Source organism: Myxocyprinus asiaticus, chromosome 24 (genome assembly GCF_019703515.2).
Source record: "Myxocyprinus asiaticus isolate MX2 ecotype Aquarium Trade chromosome 24, UBuf_Myxa_2, whole genome shotgun sequence".
In the NCBI taxonomy this organism is placed as follows: Eukaryota; Metazoa; Chordata; class Actinopteri; order Cypriniformes; family Catostomidae; genus Myxocyprinus; species Myxocyprinus asiaticus.
The window spans coordinates 27,628,470-27,649,002 of record NC_059367.1 but is presented as its reverse complement, the minus strand read 5'-3'; the positions used below and the strand labels follow the sequence as shown (position 1 = coordinate 27,649,002).

The 20,533-nt window shown below is 39.7% G+C and overlaps 1 protein-coding gene across 1 annotated transcript in view; it reads left to right on the top strand.

Moving 5' to 3' along the window:
- LOC127415332 (multivesicular body subunit 12B-like) overlaps positions 1-20,533 on the top strand; it is an 87,446-nt gene that overhangs the window by 14,740 nt on the left and 52,173 nt on the right. The window contains exons 5-6 of the mRNA XM_051654065.1: positions 1,074-1,203; positions 1,723-1,830. Of these exons, the coding sequence (XP_051510025.1) occupies positions 1,074-1,203; positions 1,723-1,830 (238 nt within the window). The remainder of the gene's footprint in view (positions 1-1,073; positions 1,204-1,722; positions 1,831-20,533) is intronic.

Sequence of the window (20,533 nt, the reverse complement as noted above, 5' to 3'; positions counted from 1 at the left end):
TCTTCTTTTATCTGTAGTCGTCCTGAGGGACTGCTTCTCCAGAGGTTGTGAATGTGAATGTTTCATGGGCTCAGGTTTAGCTTAATTTATGATAGTGCGAGAGAGTAAAATAAACATTTTGCCCCGGAGGTAGGAGGAGAGGAGAACGATGAGTCATTGTTTATCTCTGCCAGAACCCAGCTTTTCTTTAAGACATGCTTATTTATTTATGTATTTATTTGTGCAGAGCGGGACTGGATGGTGGTTATCTAATATTAATGAAATGCATTCCCTTGATGGTTTAGTGCTTTTTTAGTGCTATGTATTTCTCCCCTTCTCGTCTCCTCTTTTCTCCTCTCACTGTGCCTTTGAGAATGTAATATTATTTTGGCACTGGGAGTGAGGGCAGCATGTTTATTATTTTCATTATTATTGCATTTACACGGCCCTCGCCCAGTGCAAAAAGAATAGGATGGGCTCCCAAGTAATATGGGCGAGACCAGTCGCAGGATTTAGAGGAATGACTAAAAAGAAGATGGAGTCTTATTGGTCTGTGTTTTGATGCAGCGCTTTATTGTAGTAAAGCCATGTTTAATAGATGCCTCAGCCTCTATACAGCCATTTCACCCTCAATCAAGTCTGTTAAATCCTTCTTACAAACTCAGAAATGAAGATTCCCCACTAGCTCGCAGCAAAACCCATTTTTATGTAATTATTAAGGGCTTTCATATACTGACAGGATGCTTCAAGGGCCGGCGCATATACATTGCTTTTATAAGGTGTTCAAATATTTATGTTTATATATGTATATATTTATGTTTATATTTAGTTTGTCTGTCTAAATAAATGGTTAGGAAAAGGGTATTTAAAAAAAAAAAAAAAAAAAAAAACTTTATATTGTTTTGTGTCATTTTTATAAAGCTTCCCAAGGACGAATAGGTCAGAAAATGTGTTTTCGGGAGAACACATTTATAATTTAGGTTTAAGATAATGCACATGCCGTTACTCTGGTGTAAATGTAGTTAGACTACTGATTAATGTAAGACATAATCAGGGCTGTTTATGTTATGACTGTTATCTCTCTTTCCTTCCAGAGGAGCAGGCTTTGAGGAAGGAGAGACTGTGTGTGAAGTTGGTCCCCAGACACAGCGCTGAAACAGCTATATGTGATATTGTTATACAGGGGAAATCTAAGCAGAGCCTTGCTAATTACACCTTTATAGGGTAAGATGTTATATCCTTGGCAAAGGATGTGCATCAGTATGTTTTTAAAGATTATATGTGTGTGTTTGATGCAGATGTTTGGTTACTATTCCTGAGAAGGGAAAGAAGTATGAAAGTACATATCCTGGAGCCATGTTTATTACGCTGTCTGGCTTGTCATTTTTAAACCAAAGTGAACTAAAGAGAAACCAAATGTTTTTCTGGTCTATCTGTATTTTTGACCAACTATTGTTTCTTCTAGTGCCCCTAGGTGCCTGCAGCCTGCTAAAGGCATCATGGAAGCTCACTACGCTGGCTCACTTTCCAGCAGCGTTTAAAGCCACCCCTGATGTTTCTTACAAATATTAGATAGTATTTGGCATATTGTACAATATCATATGTTTAATACAGTACATACAGTAAGCATATTTGTAGTGCCACTGGATAGGCTGGCTTCCACAGCATGTGTTCGTCTCTCATCGATGCTTTTCATCTGCCATTTCTTTATGATAATTAAACTAAAGTTGGTTTTGTCCACAGAGAGCTGAATAGCATGGGGATTTGGTACCAGCTGGGAAAGGTCATAAAGTCACAGGAAACAGCTCACAAAACTCTCTCTGTCTCTACAACCACTTCTTATGTTGCCAGGTAAGACACTTAACCAACAAGAATACAGTTTAGAATAGAGTGTGGATTATTCAGCCAAAGCAGTATAAAAAAAAAAAATCATCTTTCCAAAACATTTCCAGTGGACCCAATAAATAAATAAATAAATAAAAAATTCTAGAAAACATGGCCTGAGAACATTTGATGTGACGTGGACTTGTGATTGAGTGAATTTTGAAAAGTGATTAAATGTTGCTACCTTGAGTGATTATATTGTTAGTAGTTCTAACCAACCAAGATAACTGAGGATAGTTCCATAAAAACCCTGAAGTTCAACAGGGCCAAGCATCTTTCCCACAAGATGCAGAAAGTGCTCACGCAAGAGAGACCGCCGTGAGGAGTGCTCAGTCTGTTGTCTGCTTTGAAACATAAACACACAGTCTGCCCAACAGCCATGCACACAAACACACAGCCTGCTCTAGTGCCTGAAGGGAAGTGTGACTTTGTACCTCATCCAACTCAAACATGTCAATTATTTATGAGCAGGAAGTAGTGGGGTTTTTCCTCTGTAAATAGTAAATAAACAATCATTGCTTCTATATAGTTGGTAGAGTGGAGAGATTGGTGGGGGCATGCGAGTTGTTGATGGTGCCAACTGCAAATGCCAGGCTTTAGCATGCCAGAAAGCCATGAAAGTCCTGGCACATCAGTTAAGAGGTATCACAGTGCACATAAAGCTTAGATGGAATTTTACATATGTAAGATTTATCCACTTTAACCGTACGTGCCTATACAAGAAGCTTGCCAAGTGCTTTAGCTGAGCAGCATAGGTGCTTTTGTTGCCGAATAGACAGGGGTGCAAAAATGGGGTATGCAACACATGCAACGCAAAATCATGCTTTTCAAATCTCCTATAAATATAAAAAAATATTAAACAATAATGAAAGGAAATTTTTTTATTTAACTTTTCTTTGATTTTCTTTTCTTTTACTTCAAATTTTCTTAGCATTTTAAATGGGTTAAAAAAAGTGTAAATATGCAATTTGTTTTATTTTTTTTTTTTTTATCAAGAGGTAAATACAAAGCTACCGCTCAGCCTCTGTCTACCCACGTTGCTCTGACTGTCACATGACAAAAAAGGTCAGAAGGGGAATGCGTTCTGGGGTACAGAACAGTAAAAGGAAGAAAAATTTCAGTTTTAAATAACTAAACGGATTCATTGCTATGTACATGACTGTTCATATAAAAATTATCAAGAAGTGTGATATATGGGTCTACCCTTATTTTGTACATTGTTTTAAGCACTTTTCATTATTTTCTCAGTAGTCCAAAAACAAAAAGCTGGATAACAGCTCTCCTACGCGTTTTGGCTTGAGCCTTCCTCGGGGAGAGTTATTTTAATGTTATACATACAGTAATGTTAACTTTCAATATGAAACTATATTACACATGCTACTCTCATATATTAAAAGACTGATCCAGAACTATTGTGAAAATCCTTAAACAATGTCCAACGTAAGAGAGTGCTTCCAGGGTGGAGTATAAACTTAAGGTGCTTTATGGTCAAGGGTTCATAATAGTCCAAAAACAAAAAGATGGATAACCATGGCACTCTTATTAATTAAAAAAGCTATTATCACATGGCTTAATTCAAAAGTTAAAACAGCTCTCCTATGTGTTTCGGTGTGAGCCTTCTTCAGGGAGAGTAACAAACAAGCTTCACACAGGTGAGAGTAATATCACTAATTTAGTAAGTCACATGATCAACTAGTTAACTAGTGTTAAACGTGCACTTTGTTTTTGTACTCAGAGAATATTACAAATAATACACTAAACAAAAAACAAACAAACAAACAAAAACAAATTACAAATAAGGACTAAAATTCAAATCCTCATTCAATCCAGGATATTTCATAGCATTTAGCTTGTTTATCCAACAAGTCTCTCTTTGATTAAGTTTTTGTTCTCTATTACCTTTCCTGATTGAAATACTTATATGGTCAATACCTTGTATTTTAAGAGTAGATGGATTACAGTTGTGCGTTAATTTAAAATGTTAGCCATAGGATACTCTTCATTACCCCTCCTAATGGCATATGTATGTTCAGCCAGTCTTGCAGTCGTTTTTTTGTTCTACCAATATAGAAAAACGTACAATGTGGACATTCCAACCTATAGATAACATGAGTAGTTTTACAGTTAATGACGTATTTGATCGAATAAATCTTATTAATTTTTCCATCTAGAAAATTTTTCCTTGTACTACATTATCACAGTGATTGTACCGATGACATTTAGGACATTTAGTGGGTGGTAGGTAACTGTGTACTAATCTGTCACCTAAAGTAGTGCTTTTCTTAAAACTTATCATTGGAAGGTCTGGGAATGTACATATCTCTCAAAAAAGCATCACTCTGTATAATGCCCCAATTATTTCAGATAATCCGTTTGACTTTTTCAGCATTCGTGCTATATTGTGTAACAAAATAAACTTTATTTGATGTTTCGGATCTCATTTTCCTTTTTAACAAATCTGTCCTTGTCATATTTTTCACACGTGTTCTAGCTTTTTGGATAGTTTCGAAATTATACCCTCTGTTTAAAAAGCGTTTTTCTAAGTCATTAGATTTATTCTCAAAATCTTGTTCTTTGTCACAAATCCTACGCAGTCATTGAAATTGTCCAAATGGTATGTTTTGTATCAATTTAACATTATAATGTATGTAAAAAGCCATCTTTATCTTTACTGATTTCAAGGTCCAGAAAATTTATATTTTCCTTATTGTACTCTAGGGATAGTTTAACATTTGAGTTGGTACTGTTCAGATATTGGTGAAATTATATTAGATCTTCCTGTGAACCCGAAAAAAATAACGTCATCAATGTAACGTCCCCACCAGATGATGTTATCTAGAAAGTGATTTGCTCTAGGATTCAATACATAATCATGTTCCTATTTACCTAAGAATAAACCAGCGTAGGAAGGACTGTAACAAGCGCCTATAAGCACATCCTTTTACTTGTTTAAAGAGCTTTTCTTGGAAAACAAATATATTATTATTAAGGGTCCATTTAGTAAGATTCAATATGAACAGGTCTTGTATTCAGAAAATATTCCAAAGCCAACAATCCATTTTCAGGTTCAATGTTAGTATATAAAGACTCCTACATCCATAATTACTAGATAATGGATGTAGAGATGTGCTATGGGCGCTTGTTACAGTCCTTCCTATGCTGGTTGGAACATAAATTCCTTCTACGCTTTGCTTCCAGCGACGGTATGTGCCTCGTCTAGTTGCAGCCCTGCTGCTCCCAGGTGTATCCTCGTTGCACAAGGAAGTAATGTACATACCTGAACTTTGGCCCTACAATCTCATCTGGACGAGCCGAGATTTCTCTGTGTTCTACCAAGTACGCTAACGGATCCGAAGGAGACCGCTGAGCAATCCGCATCTCACCCATTTGCCTACAGAAGTGAAGAAAGAAGATTTCTCTTCCATCTTCAACCGAGTCGACTTCGCTGATTTCTCCACCAGGTGGCCGAGAATCAACCGCTGTACCGCCCGGCGACAGAGCGAGGAAATGGCCTCCCGTCATCACTCAAGCTTCGGAGTCAAACGACGGACGAACACACATTCTACCCACGTCCTCACGCGACTCAAGTAAGAGGTCTACGTCTGGGCAGAGATAGATTATTATAGTGTGTTATTCTTGTGTATCAAGGTTATTGCTTGTACAGTTTACAGACCGCCGAGTCTGCTCATTGCTGCTGTTATACTCAAGTTATTGTAACTTACTGTTACCATGAATGAGATTTGCTGTGTTGTCGTCCAACCATGTTGGACTGTTTGTACATTTCCACCATCATGAGACCAGCACACTGAGTTTATCCATTAAAGAACCAACGACCGTGGCGGACGGATTACGAGCTGTTCACCGCATCTCTGAGTGATAAAATAACGGTTGCCTTCTCGCCCACGATCGCTAAAACCGGCTTCGGTGCTGTCACTCTGTTCTCTCTTTCTCGCACTTACTGCACACACACACAACCCCTCACAAACATACCCGCACACACATTTGGCGAGTAGATAACTTGGCGATAGAGCCCACTTTGTTCCTAAGTTATTGTACCAGCGGAGACACACGTTAAACGGGTAGACGCCATTAACCAGCCTCTCTGCTCACATTCGCGTGACGTACTCTCCACGAGAGCCATGTCCGCCATTTTGTGCCCTCCTTCTCTCCTTACACACACACACACACACACACACACACACACACACACACATACCTTCCCCTCATGTATTATAGTCTTATTTGTTACCATATCTAATCATGTTACTGTTTAGTTTCTAGTTGGAATTTGGGAGTTTATCGACTGCATTGTATTGATTATTAATTGATATTACTGCATCAATAAACTTTATAAATACTTTAAAGTAAAAATACTTTAAAGAGAAGTGTTTTGGTATTGTTCTGCATGCACCTGTGTCAATGGCTGGCAGGGGATGTCAGTGCTCGGATTCAAGCTGTCATTGTTTACTTTTTGAATGTCGATGTTCTCCGGACGTCGACTTTCCTAAGAGTACAATCCTATAGTGAGACTGCTATACTGTCTGGTTATTAGTCCCTGATTCCAGGGTGGTGCCCCGGCAATATTAATCCTTATTAATATTCTATTGATTTTGATAATTGATAGTTATCTTTGATTGTTGATTTAAAAGATTAAAAATCTAATGTTGATTCTAATCATTGTTCGACTGATTTTAATAATTAATCATTATCTTTGATAATGATTAATTATTGCTAATAACCAAACCCAATAACCAAACAGTATAATAATAACCAAAAGCGCCAAACAGTAGTACAAGTAAAAACTTTTCTAGATGGAAAAACAAATAAGATTTATTCTATCAAATACATCATTAACTGTAAAACTACTCATGTTGTCAACGGGTTGGAAAGTCCACATTGTAAGTTTTTCTATATGCTATGAAATATCCTGGATTGAATGAGGATTTGGATTTAGTCCTTTTTTATTTTTTTTTATTATTTGTAATATTCTATTTGAGTACAAAAACAAGTAACAATAGTGAATGTTTAACACTAGTTAACTAGTTGATCATGTGACTTACTAAATGAGTGATATTACTCTCGCCTGTGTGAATCTTGTTTGTTACTCTCCCAGAGGAAGGCTCACACCAAAATGCATAGGAGAGCTGTTTTAACTTGTATTAAGCCATGTGATAATAAAACCTTTTTAATTAATAAGAGTGCCATGGTTATCCAGCTTTTTGTTTTTGGACTATTATGAACCCTTGATCATAGAGCACCTTAAGTTTATACTCCACCCTGGAAGCACTCTCTTACGTTGGACATCGTTTAAGGATTTTCTCTGTAGTTTCAAATCAGTCTTGTAATATATGAGTAATATGTGTAATATTGTTTTATACCGAAAGTTAACATTACTGTATATACAACACTAAGATAATGGTCCATTTACCATGAAGACAGAGAGGACAGGGATGAGAAAGCAAACAAGACCAGAGCTGGTGAAGAGAACAGGTAGGAAATGTGGTGGGTGGGTGGGTTGCATCAACATTGATGTTGCATACCGCTCAACAAATGTGTAGTTGTGCCCCTGTGAATAGATCATAGACCTTAGTCAGAGTAGATGCCATATTTCATTTGATGTGAACAAAAACGTCTGTTCCATATGTTGTACTGTTGTGGAAGGCACGGTTGTTGATCGTTCAGACCAGTGAGTAAGGGTTTGGCTGGTTAGCTTCCAGACTGATCTCACTGCAAATTCGGCGACAGCAGGTAAAAAGTTTGTTTCTAGATGAAATGGTCTGTGCTTACTGAAATTCAAACCACCACCCATTAGGGATGTGTGAGACTAGTCGACTAAACAGTTCTGATGCTGCTAGTCGACACTGGAATTACTAGTCGGTTAATATTTCCCCCCATTAAACTGTTCATAATTTTTACACATTTACGTTTGGCTTTATATTTTTACTGAGGCTGCGCTTAAATTACTGTCATATTAATGTTACATATTTGAAATAGAATTAATAATACAAATATTATTTTAAAAAGAGGATATCTGGAGCATATTCAAAGTTTCATTTCACCTCAGGCTGCGCGTGCTTCTTCCCTCTCTCACTTGCGGCGCATGCAGGAAAATGTCCTCTCACTAGACATGCAAACTCAGCAAAGTAGTTATGAAATCACTTCGGTGGTGGTGCGGGATTTGGATTTCCAAATGTTTGAAAGTCCCTATGGATGTTTTCACATTTGAGTCTTCTTTACATCTGTGCATGCTTGTACGTTATTTTTCTGCTGTGCAGGCTTTTTCAAGTGCAGGATAGCAGCCTCAGGTGAGTCAAGTCCCATCTTTCACTGGACCATGTCAGCGTGTTAATTCTGCTCATCAAAAAATGTATGCTTTTGAGTAAGTAGCCTAGAAGATAACTGTTTATTTTCAATGAGGTGCCGACTGCTTTTTTTTAATTATTTTTTACATCATAACTGTTATTGGTTAACGTTCTTTACCGAACAGCTGTCATAGATCAGTGGCTAATGCACGACTGCACGTCCTGAAATACGCACAAATTTTCAGCACAGTTTTTTCTCTCTTGTAGATTTGGCTTAGTCTACCTGTTAATTATTTTCAACAATGTCCTGACTGTTTTAATATGTTAAGTAACGTTTACGTGGTGAATTCTGTTTAGAACAGGCTGGGTTGCTCTATTGGTCCTGCACTATTCATACAATTGTTTTCAATAAATTTGCCTGTTAAATATTCGTGGTCAGATGTCATGTTCTTTATTTAATATACAATGATCATAATGCAAGGCAAGCACGTCGTAGATATATGCCCCTTTTCAGTGGAATTTAGTTTTGGATTTGGAATAGATTAAGTATTTTAAATAGGTCGCATAAACAAATTTTTTTGACTGTTTTCTGAAGGTTGGTTTCTTTTTAGACTAGTCGACTTCATAATTTCCATTTAAATGTCAGTGAAATTAGTCATTCAGCACATCCCTACCGCCCATAGTGGCCGAAGCTGTAAGTGTCTTTGAACGTATGGGCACATGTAAGCTCCAGTTTTTGGGTAAAATGTTCACAGAAGGGCGCCAAAAATGAGTTGTATTTTTAGTTGTAAATGATGTAATGCATCAACAGGAATGCATATTGTATTAACCCCACTCCCTAACCCTAACCCCGACCTTAAACCTAACTGTCAGTGGAGTAAAAAATTCATTTTAGAGCGAAAATGCAACCTCCAAGTCACACTGATCATTGATAATGTGAACGTGATTACTTCCTGGTTTCCTTGGGACCAGAATAAGTGTGTCTCTTTGGCTGATCACTAACGCCATAGGAAAAGGTAAACACATTTGTATTGATGCAGAAATGTCTGATGGAAGATGGTGCTTTTCTGTAACTCGGCAGAATGGGTCGATTTCAGAGTACTGTGACATTTGGTAAAAACATGTCAAATTCCCATGTGATCAGTTGTAATTTAGCTTCAGCAGATTGCTCCTGCAGGTAGATGCTGTTACTACACAATTATATTGGCAAAAAGCCCTTTTCTCCTTTGACGGCCATTTAAAATAGATATTGTATTCTGATGACATACATTTTATTCATGCAATATATCGCAAATATTTCATTATACACTGATCAGTCACAACATTTATTATCTCATTACAATGGCACCTGTCAAGGGGTGGGATATATTAGGCAGCAAGTGAACAGTCATGTTCTTGAATTTCAATTGTTGGAAGCAGGAAAAATGGGCAAGTGTAAGGATCTGAGCGACATGGGCCAAATTGTGATGGTTAGATGACTGGATCAGAGCATCTCCAAAACGGCAGGTCTTGTGGGGTGTTCCCAGTATGCAGTGGTTAGTACCTACCAAAAGTGGTCCAAGGAATGACAAACAGTGAACTGGCGACAGGGTCATGGGCACCCAAGGCTCATTGATGCGCACGGGGAGCGAAGGTTAGCCCGTCTGGTCCGATCCCACAGAAGAGCTACTGTAGCACAAATTGCTGAAAAACTTATGCTGGCCATGATCGAAAGGTGTCAAAACACACAGAGCATTGCAGCTTGCTGAGTATGGGGCGGTCAGAGTGCCCATGCTGACCCCTGTCTACCGCCGAAAGCACCTACAAAGGGCACGTGAGCATCAGAACTGTACCATGGAGCAATGGGAGAAGGTGGCCTGGTCTGATGAATCACATTTCCCGGGTGCGTGTGCGTCGTTTACCTGGGGAAGAGATGGCAGCAGGATGCACCATGGGAAGAAGGCAGACCGGCAGAGGCAGTGTGATGCTCTGGGCAATGTTCTGCTGGGAAACCTTGGGTCCTGGCATTCCTAAAGATTGTTTCAGACCAGGTACACCCCTTCATGGCAACGGTATTCTCTGATGGCAGTGGCCTCTTTCAGCAGGATAACGTGCCCTGCCACACTGCAAAGATTGTTCAGGAATGGTTTGAGGAACATGACAAAGAGTTCAAGGTGTCAATCCAATTGAGCATCTATGGGATGTGCTGGACCAAAAGTCAGATCCATGGAGGTCCCACCTCACAACTTACAGGACTTAAAGGATCTGCTGCTAATGTCTTGGTGCCAGATACCACAGGACACCTTCAGAGGTCTTGTGGAGTCCATGCCTTGATGGGTCAGAGCTATTTTGGCGGCACAAGGGGATCTACACGATATTAGGCAGGTGGTTTTAATGTTGTGGCTGTTCAGTGTATATTTTATTAGATGTTTTACCAGTCCCTGATTTTTTGGAGGGCTCTTAACAGTGTGAAACAGAATTATATTTTTCCCTGTTTGCCTGCTCTGACCCTTTTTGTCTTAGAGACCAACATATGAAACGTCTATTTCCACAAATCTCCAGTGTGAATAAAATACATATTTCGAAAGTTTTTCAAAATTTAACACACAGGTAGACAACAGTACATCACTGAACAGACTGTACTTTTGGTCCTCACAATATTGTTTTGTTCATGTCACATTAAATATAGCTGATGTCAATTCTCACGTTAATTCTCCTTGATTATTGATTGCTTTCCTCCCAAGATGAGCATAAGAAGTAGCATTGGGCTCCACTTTAAGCATTGTCTGAAGTTTTGCTCTTTGAACTTTGGCATGAGAGGACAGACCTCTGAAACGTACCATGGTTTCATAGCTTGAATAAAGCCCTTTGTGCTGTGCCTTTTTTGGAAGGGGCAGCTTTAAGGGAGAAGTGTTTGATGTCTGAGTCATCCTACATCCAGTCCCACACTTTCACACTCTTCCGTCTCACTCTGTTAATTCCTCACTCTTTTGAAGCCACTTTTCATGTAGAGTAAGAATAAATTGTACCTCCAAGCGAGAATCCTCTGCCTCACCGCTCTGATATCTGCTGTGATCACAGACTGTGCACTTTTGTGCTATTATTACATTGCATGCTCCTACATCTGCATGAATGTCCAGCTGCAATCTGTGAAGTATATGGTTTAAGAGGACAAGAGGGAACCAAGTGTTTGATTGAAGATGTTTTTGGACTTTTCGGTAAAGTTGTTCAACTGAAGAGTTTTTTGGACCAGACTGAATTAAACATAGAATAAATGAACTGAACTAGAATAACTGATTGTAGTACAACATTGCTGTAAGAATCTGCATGACAGTTCACCTGTGAAAATCACAATTCTGACATAATTTACTCTCCCATAAAGACTTTTCTTTCTTCCATGGAAGACAAAAGGTGATGTATGCTAGTCTCAGTCGCTGTTTACTTTCATTGCATCTTTATTCCATTCAATGCAAGTGAATGGTGACTGAGACCAATATTCTGCCTAGCATCTTCTTTTGTGTTACACAGAAAAAACAAAGTCATATGGGTTTACAACAACATGAAAGTGAGTAAAAGATGGCACAGTTTTCATTTTTGGGTGAACTAACCCCTTAATGTTTAAGCTTTAAAATCAGCATGGTATGTCATTGATGTAGCCATTTTGATCATTTTTTAAAGTGCCCCACTTTACATGTATTCGCCCTATTCCAAGTGATTTAAAATGTAGTGTAAAAATAATAGTAAAGACAGGAGAATATCAATATTATCATAATATAAATATTATCAAGAAAATAAAAGAGCCATAGGGAATCTGTGTTCATGTGTCAGATAGGTCACACCTCATTTCACACAAACTCTGTGGTCCCATCAATGTTTAGTGTTTGTATGACTCTTTTAAGATGCCTTCAAATTTAAATGCCTTTTACATTTAGAGGAAAGATGTTTTAAATGTATAGTCAATAAGGAATACATTTTTAATGACACCTTTAATTTTGAATGCTGGTGGTTCTGCAAATAAACCTTTTTGCCCCAGGCTGCAAGAACAGTAATCACTGTGTGTGCAGACTACTGAGTGTGCACACTACTGAGTTATTAAAATCTCAGTTTCCCTGGGTGCCCGTTTTATTTATTTATTTATTTTTATTTTTTTCAAAGCATTCCATTGAAGTTTTCCATACATTACATACATTGCATCTAATTGTATGTGTTATTGTTATGAGTGCATCATAATATTTTATTTTTACTAGTAGTCTTTAGGGCTGGACAATCTGTAAATATATAGTTAATATACTGTGTGTGTATGTGTATATCTATCTATCTATCTATCTATCTATCTATCTATCTATCTATCTATATATATATATATATATATACAGTACTGTGCAAAAGTTTTAAGCACTTGTGAAAAATGTTGCATAGTGAGGATATCTTCAAAAATAATGACATAAATAGTTTTCAATTATCACTTAATATCATACAAAGTCCAGTAAACATTAAAAAAGCTAAATCAATATTCGGTGGGACCACCTTTGCCTTTAAAACAGCACCAATTCTCCTAGGTACACCTGAACACAGTTTTCTTGGTTGTTGGCAGATAGGATGTTCCAAGTCTCTTGGAGAATTCACCACAGTTCTTCTATCTATTTAAGCTGTCTCAATTGCTTCTGTCTCTTTATGTAATCTCAGACTGACACGATGTTCAGTGGGGGGATTTGTGGGGGCCATGACATCTGTTGCAGGGCTCCCTGTTCTTCTATTCTAATCTTTTCTATTTGCAAAAGTAATGTTTGGGAGTCTAACATTTATATTTCCTATTGACACACTAAAGCTGAAGATATAAATAACCATCTTAAGACAAATGGTTTTGTGAAACATCTTATGTGCCTAAGATTTTGCACAGTACTGTGTATATATAAACTCAGCAAAAAAAGAAACGTCCCCTCACTTTCAACTGCTTTTATTTTCAGCAAACTTAACGTGTAAATATTTGTATGAACATAAAAAGATTCAACAACTAAGACATAAACTGAACAAGTTTCACAGACATGTGACTAACAGAAATTGAATGGGGAGGGGGGTCAAAATCAAAAGTAACAGTCAGTTTCTGGTGTGGCCATCAGCTGCATTAAGTACTGCAGTGCATCTCCTCCTCATGGACTGCACCAGATTTGCCAGTTCTTGCTGTGAGATGTTACAGCACTCTTCCACCAAGGCACTTGCAAGTTCCTGGACATTTCTGGGGTGAATGGCCCTAGCCCTCACCCTCCGATCCAACAAGTCCCAGACGTGCTCAATGGGATTGAGATCTGGGCTCTTTGCTGGCCATGGCAGAACACTGACATTCCTGTCTTGCAGGAAATCATGCACAGAATGAACAGTATGGCTGGTGGCATTGTCATGCTGGAGTGTCATGTCAGGATGAGCCTGCAGGAAGGGTACCACATGAGGGAGGAGGATGTCTTCCCTGTAACGCACGGAGTTGAGATTGGCTGCAGTGACAACAAGCTCAGTCCGATGATGCTGAGACAAACCGCCCCAGACCATGACAGACCCTCCACCTCCAAATCGATCCCACTCCAGAGTACAGGCCTCGGTGTAACGCTCATTCCTTCGATGATAAACGCGAGTCCGACCATCACCCCTGGTGAGACAAAACCACGACTCGTCAGTGAAGAGCACTTTTTGCCAGTCCTGTCTGGTCCAGCGAAGGTGGGTTTCTGCCCATAGGCGACGTTGTTGCTGGTGATGTCTGGTAAGGACCTGCCTTACAATAGGCCTACAAGCCCTTAGTCCAGCCTCTCTCAGCCTATTGCAGACAGTCTGAGCACTGATGGATGGATTGTACGTTCCTGGTGTAACTCAGGCAGTTGCTGTTGCCATCCGGTACCTGTCCCGCAGGTGCGATATCACTGCGAGGACCATCAGCTGTCCTTTCTGTCTCCCTGTAGTGCTGTCTTAGGCATCTCACAGTACGGACATTGCAATTTATTGCCCTGGCCACATCTGCAGTCCTCATGCCCCCATGCAGCATGACTAAGGCACGTTCACGCAGATAAGCAGGGACCCTGGGCATCTTTCCTTTGAAAGGTCTCTTTAGTGTCTTAAGTTTTTATAACTGTGACCTTAATTGCCTACCAACTGTTAAGCTGTTAGTGTCTTAATGACCATTCCACAGGTGCATGTTCATTAATTGTTTATGGTTCATTGAACAAGCATGGAAAACATTGTTTAAACCCTTTACAATAAAGATCTGTAAAGTTATTTGGATTTTTACAAAATTATCTTTAAAATACAGTGTCCTGAAAAAGGGGTGTTTATTTTTTTGTTGAGTTTATATATATATATATATATATATATATATATATTCTTTATATATATGTATTATATATTCTTTATATATATGTATTATATATTCTTCATAAAAAAAAAACATTGCAATGAACGATTACAGTCTTGAGACTAAAGTACAGGCTGTAACGGCAATAATAATTCAGTAATGCTTTTAACTTTTTCATAATTGGATTAGTATCTAAAACGTTGTTTTAGACAATAAACAAAACAGAAGTGCATGGTAATTATTGGGCTGTTATTTTATATATTTGGCAGCTTCCCAGCTCCATGGTTTGGAAGTTTTGCATTGCCGGTTATCATCCTCTGTCAAGTGACATCAGGGTACTTGTCATTCATTGACTACATTTACATGAACACCAGAAAGCGGCTTATTGCGAGAAAGTAGCGTTCTGTTTACATGCACTGTATAAGTGGTTTTGTTTCTGTGTTTGTTTTCTTAACTTTCTATCGCCACCTGCAGCGAAATTTCACTGCAACAGTAGGGTTTCCCTCTTACATAAAACTCCGGGATTCCCTCAATATAAGAGTGCATGTACGCCAACGTGAGTGACCGTTGATATTTTACATTGGTGTGTATAAAAATGGGTATAGTTTATATTGTATGTGCTTTTCCTACTGTTCTCCCAGAAATGTTGAATTGTTTCCTCTTTGTTAACTTGTTGTAGGGCTCCATTCTCTGATTTTTGTAATTCGGTCTGTTCCACGTACATGTGCATTCATCAAAAACTTGTTAGACCGCCGCTTCCCTTGTTTACATGACTACATTAAGCCACGTTTCCTGGGAGAAACCTGGGTGTGTTAAACCGCTTTCTTTTAATCCCTTAGACGGCGTAAGGAAATCGGTGTTCTTGTTTACATGACTGGTCAGAATGCTGCTTTCTGCAAAAACCCTGGAATAAACCATTTTCTTTAGTGAATATAAACATGGCCACTGTCAATATCCAATTACATCATCCTATCACCCTGCCCTAGTGGTCTTCTTTGATGTTACACAAGGTTTTTGCATTGCCCCCTGATTGTCTGTTTATAGCATTTTGAATCTATTTACAGGTTTTTTGTTGTGGTTTTCAAATTTTATGGTGTCAACTTTGTGACCCTCGTTTCATTTTAAGTTGGGTACTTTAAAATCTATGGTTTAGACACAAGGTTATTTTGGTAAACTAAAACTAAATGTAAAAAAAAAAAAAAAAAAAAAATCGTAAACTGAAATAAAAAAATAAAAAAATGCCATAATCAGAAAAAGTACAATTAAAATTCTTGGCTCTGAAACTAATTGAAATAAAATAAAAATAATCTTGCATAAGATGTAGTTTTCATTTTTGTTGCAGTACAACAAAAATGTTAAACCCGCCATTACCGTAACATAAAGTTGCCACTAGACGGCGATAATAGACGGCCTAATACCTCATTGCATTAGCATCAGAGCGGGAATTACTACCAGAGAGGTAAAGCAGGTAGGCTAGATAAAAGTATTTTCACTTGTTCTGTCTTACCCTGTCAATCTGTGATTTGTTTAACATTTAATTGGAACTGGTAAAGAGTTTGGTTTGAAGTTCAGCAGGACTTGACATTAACGCTTGTCCGGGAGTGGATTTTTGAAGGGGCAAGTAAAAGAGAAAAGTAGCCTCGATGTCAATAACGAAAAAATAACCTGCTATATTTGTGATATAGCCAAGGCCTTATTACAAAGTTCTTATTCTTATACTGATGTTAAAAATAATCCAGAGCACATCATTTTATAATTCGCTAGCGATCTAATAATAGCTGTGCGCTTTCACTGACAGACGTTTTTTTGTGTGCTCACATGTGTGTGTGCTCTGAGAACGCTCGTGATACGATACGCGCCTGAAATACATTTCAAAATTCGGCCAAAATGCCTGTCTTGGTGAGGTATTCGTGTAAACTCAGAGAGTGATGTCTAAAGGGAACGTAAACAGTGGGGAAAAAGCAGATTTGTATCAATGTATCAAACTTGTAAGTGTTAGTGCAACCTAATAGACCTGCTGCTATCTGTGTGTTGTTAATTTCAAACAACCATAACAAGAAAACCACTCATTGTTCTTGGCTGGATAACTTTATTAGCTTTAAAAAAGTATTAATGTATTATACAGAACATTATACAGTGAAGACCAGAAGTAGTTTTATTTAGCATTTCATTCTGAATGTTTACTTGAATACTAGATACTGCTGTTAAAAGCTGTTAACAAAAGCACTGTTTTCTTAATTTTGTATTTTTTTTTCTATTTTAATTTATTTCTGTTCATTGCTATATTGTTATTTTATTACTGACCATTTAGTAGTCTTGAATAATTATTTGAATACAGTTCTTACATAACAAAATAGTTAGTGTTGTTATTTGTTGTGATAAGCTGGTATCAAGAAATGTAAAATTTCACTAACAACTACAGACACAACAACACACAACTTGTGACAATGTATATATAGTATATTGTGCATGGTAAATATTGCTGCAATAACATGAAAAATAGATCTCATTCCATAGATGTGTGAGCACCCCTGCTTTAGATAATGGAATGAACTACATGGAGATGGAGGCTTTTCTTTCTTTGACTACCATACGTAACATAATATAACTACCATATGACAATAGCCCCCTCCCTTACCCAGCACAGTTTACATTTCTGTTGCAGAGAATCGAGTTAATTACAGAAGTGTACTTCTATCAGGAAGATTTGCAGACTTGAGTGAAATTCAAGATGACATTTATTTTATGAATATAAAACAGAAAATGTAATGTCTCTTTTTGGCATAAGCCAAATGTCTGGCGGTCCGAAGAAGCCATCATATCCTGCCGGAGATAGGAGGCGGGGCGAAGAGCCTACCCCTGTGCAGGATGGGACTCGACTGGTGTGGTGGGGTGGTGGAGGTTGCCGTGTTAGCACAACTGAAACAGCAATTTGATAGAATGTGAGCAGACTTATAAAGCAGTGGCTTACATGTGATTGGCTAGGAGTTACCTAGCTAATGGTGCGATGATGTACAACTGCTAGTCTTACCGCACGAACTACGCTGCACTTACATTTTCAGCAGGGCCGTTTCTAAGCATGTGGGGGTCCTAAGCGAAATCCTACTTGGAGGCCACCCACAATAATTTTATTTACAAATTGGACATTGGGGAGTCCAGCGATATGACCTACATTACACAAATGCCTGTTTTCCCCATTTTCCAATATCCCTCAATATACAGTAAATACTAAAACAAAAATAAAAACTAAATGTAATGAAAAACTAAAACTAAACTAAAACTAACAAAGAACTAACAAACAAAACTAAAACTAACAAAGAACTAACAAACAAAACTAAATTGGTGTGAAAAATTGAAAATGAAATAGAAATAAAAACTAAACTAAAACTGTTATAACCTTGTTTAGAAACTGGAAGGAGAGTTGTTGTTCTTTAGGGTGAAGTCTTTAATGTCCACACCAGACCTTTTTTCTCCTGTCCCTGCTGCTATTTGTCCTGCAGATAAAACTGTCATCTCTTCCTCTGATATCTGACCTCTAGACTGACAGAGAACATAATGTTGCCTTGTGCTAATATTTCAGTTTCTCATTTTCTTTGTAGAATCAAGGTTTCAGGCATTTCCCTCTGGATGATAGGACCATATATGGCAGCAAAACTTTTTATATCTGAAATACTTTTTTTCTTTTTTTGGTACCATAATTCATTCTACTGATTCATTACTAGGGGTTGGTAAATGCAGAACCACACTGGCTGAACTCTTAAGATCTTTAGTAACTATTTTCAGGTTTTTCATAAAAGGTTGCACTGCAAAAAATATTTTCATATGCTGCATTGTTGTAAAATACCTCAACATCCTCAAAACAAGATAAATTCACTGGAGTAGCAGAATTGTGTAAGATAAGACTTGTTTTTAGTCTTAAGTTTTCAATCATTGTTCAGCATAAGTTTTCAATCATGTTTTAAGCATAAACTTTACTAAATTATGTAGATTAATGCTTTTAAACTAGACTGAACAAGTGGGTTAGAAAACATTTAAGAATTTTAAGATATACAATGTTCTGTCAAAACAGGTCTTAAAGGAATAGTTCACCCACAAATTAAAATTCTCTCACTTACCCTGATGCCATCCCAGATGTGTATGACTGTCTTTCTTCAGCAGAACTCAAATGAAGATTTTTAAAAGATGATAGAGCTCTGTCAGGTCCTTATAATAGAAGTACACGGGTGCCAGCACTTTGACAGTCCAGAGGTCACATTTAGGCAGCATAAAAGTAATCCACATGACTCCAGTCGATCATTGAATGTCTTTTGAAGCGAATCGATATGTTTATGTAAGAAACAAGTTGACAATTAAAACATTTTTAACTTTAAAAACTTCCATCCAGAACATGCCCATCAGAACGTTGCATTCGCGGCTCACTTCCTTCTTCGTGAAGCAAGGCGCCACCGTGGCTTCTCACCAGCCCACTCCGTCCTGGGCTTGATGCTCAGCCGGCCGGGTCGGCAAGCACCGTGGGCGATCTGGATGTGGATATGGGAGCATTTTCGCCGGCTCAACCCCCGCGGACCTCCCATCCCCCAGCACACTCGTTCTATCCAGAAGAGTAGAATGTGTCGTTCACGGCTCACGACGAGGATGAGCTTTCGTTCGCAGCATCGGAGGGTGGGATTCTGCTGTCAAAAGTGGATGAATCTTCTGAGCTCCCGCCCACGGGCGGTAGAGCACAGGATGAGGCGGACACTGAGATGGCAGCCATGCTTGCCTGGGCGGCTGCGAACATCGGGCTGAAGTGGAACCCTCCACCCTGCCCTGAGCATTCGCGGGTGGATGATTGGTTTCTGGGCTCGGAGCACGACTCACGGCCGTGCCCAGTTCCCGGAAGTGCACGAGGAGCTAACGAAGTCGTGGAAGGCACCTTTATCTGCCCATACACTCTTCGCGGGCTTTTCCATCCTTACTATCCTCGACGGCGGATCGGCTAAAGGATATGTCAGGCTCCCCCAGGTAGAGCACGTGCAGCCACCTGGCGTGACCGACCAAGGCTCCCTTCCAAGGCCTGTAAGTTCTCTTCCTCATTAATGATGAAGGCTTACAAGGCCGCGGGTCAAGCCGCTTCTGCCCTGCACGCCATGGCCATCCTGCAGGTCCACCAGGCCAAGGCACTGAAAGATCTGCACGATGGTAGAACCAACCCAGGGCTGATGCAGGAACTGCGTACTGCGACCGACCTCGCCTTACAGGCGACGAAATTCACGGTGTGTGCCCTGGGTTGGACGATGTCCACTCTTGTGATCCAAGAGTGGCACCTGTGGCTCAACCTTGTGGAGATGCGTGACGCCGAGAACGTCCGCTTTCTCGATGCGGCCATCTCCCAAGGGGGGCTTTTTGGTGACACCGTTGAGGATTTCACCCAGCAGTTCTCGACGGTGAGGAAGCAGACCGAGGCGATTAAGCACATCTTGCCGCAGTGCGGCTCGGCCACCATCAGGCCACCGAAGTCCCGCGCCCTGTCTGCTTCTCGCCAGAGCCGTTCCCCTGCGGTGCTGGCCCTGGCTCCCGTTCCATCAGAGCCCGTATGCCGGCCTCAGAGAAGATCCTCCTGTGGGATGTCGGCTCCACCTGCCCGTCAGCTGGCCCCCAAGAACCTCGGACGGGCTTCGAGGTGGCCCTGGCATGGGCAACCCGGGGATGAGGTGACTGACTCTGACCGGTCTGGCCCGGGTGAACTCTCCAGCCTCACCATTGCCGCTGGGCCAGCGCATGGTAAGTATTATATCGCCGGGTGCCCTCTGGGCCTTGGCGCCCATATGGTCGGTAAAACAGCAGTTTCCTCATTCCCTGGGTCAGTGCACTCGCGACGGCCAGGCGCTGGCAGTCTCTCCGGTCAATCGGGCGAATGCGAGTACCTCCCATTCTCTCGTTCTTCATCGAGAGACAGCCGGTGAACAGGTAAGTGTGCTGGTCTCTGGGGTTGCTCGCCCGCCACCGTTGCAGGCTTGTGGAGAAGCACGTCTCCCCTGGGCTGTCTTTCAGGTGGGGCACCTGCTCTGCC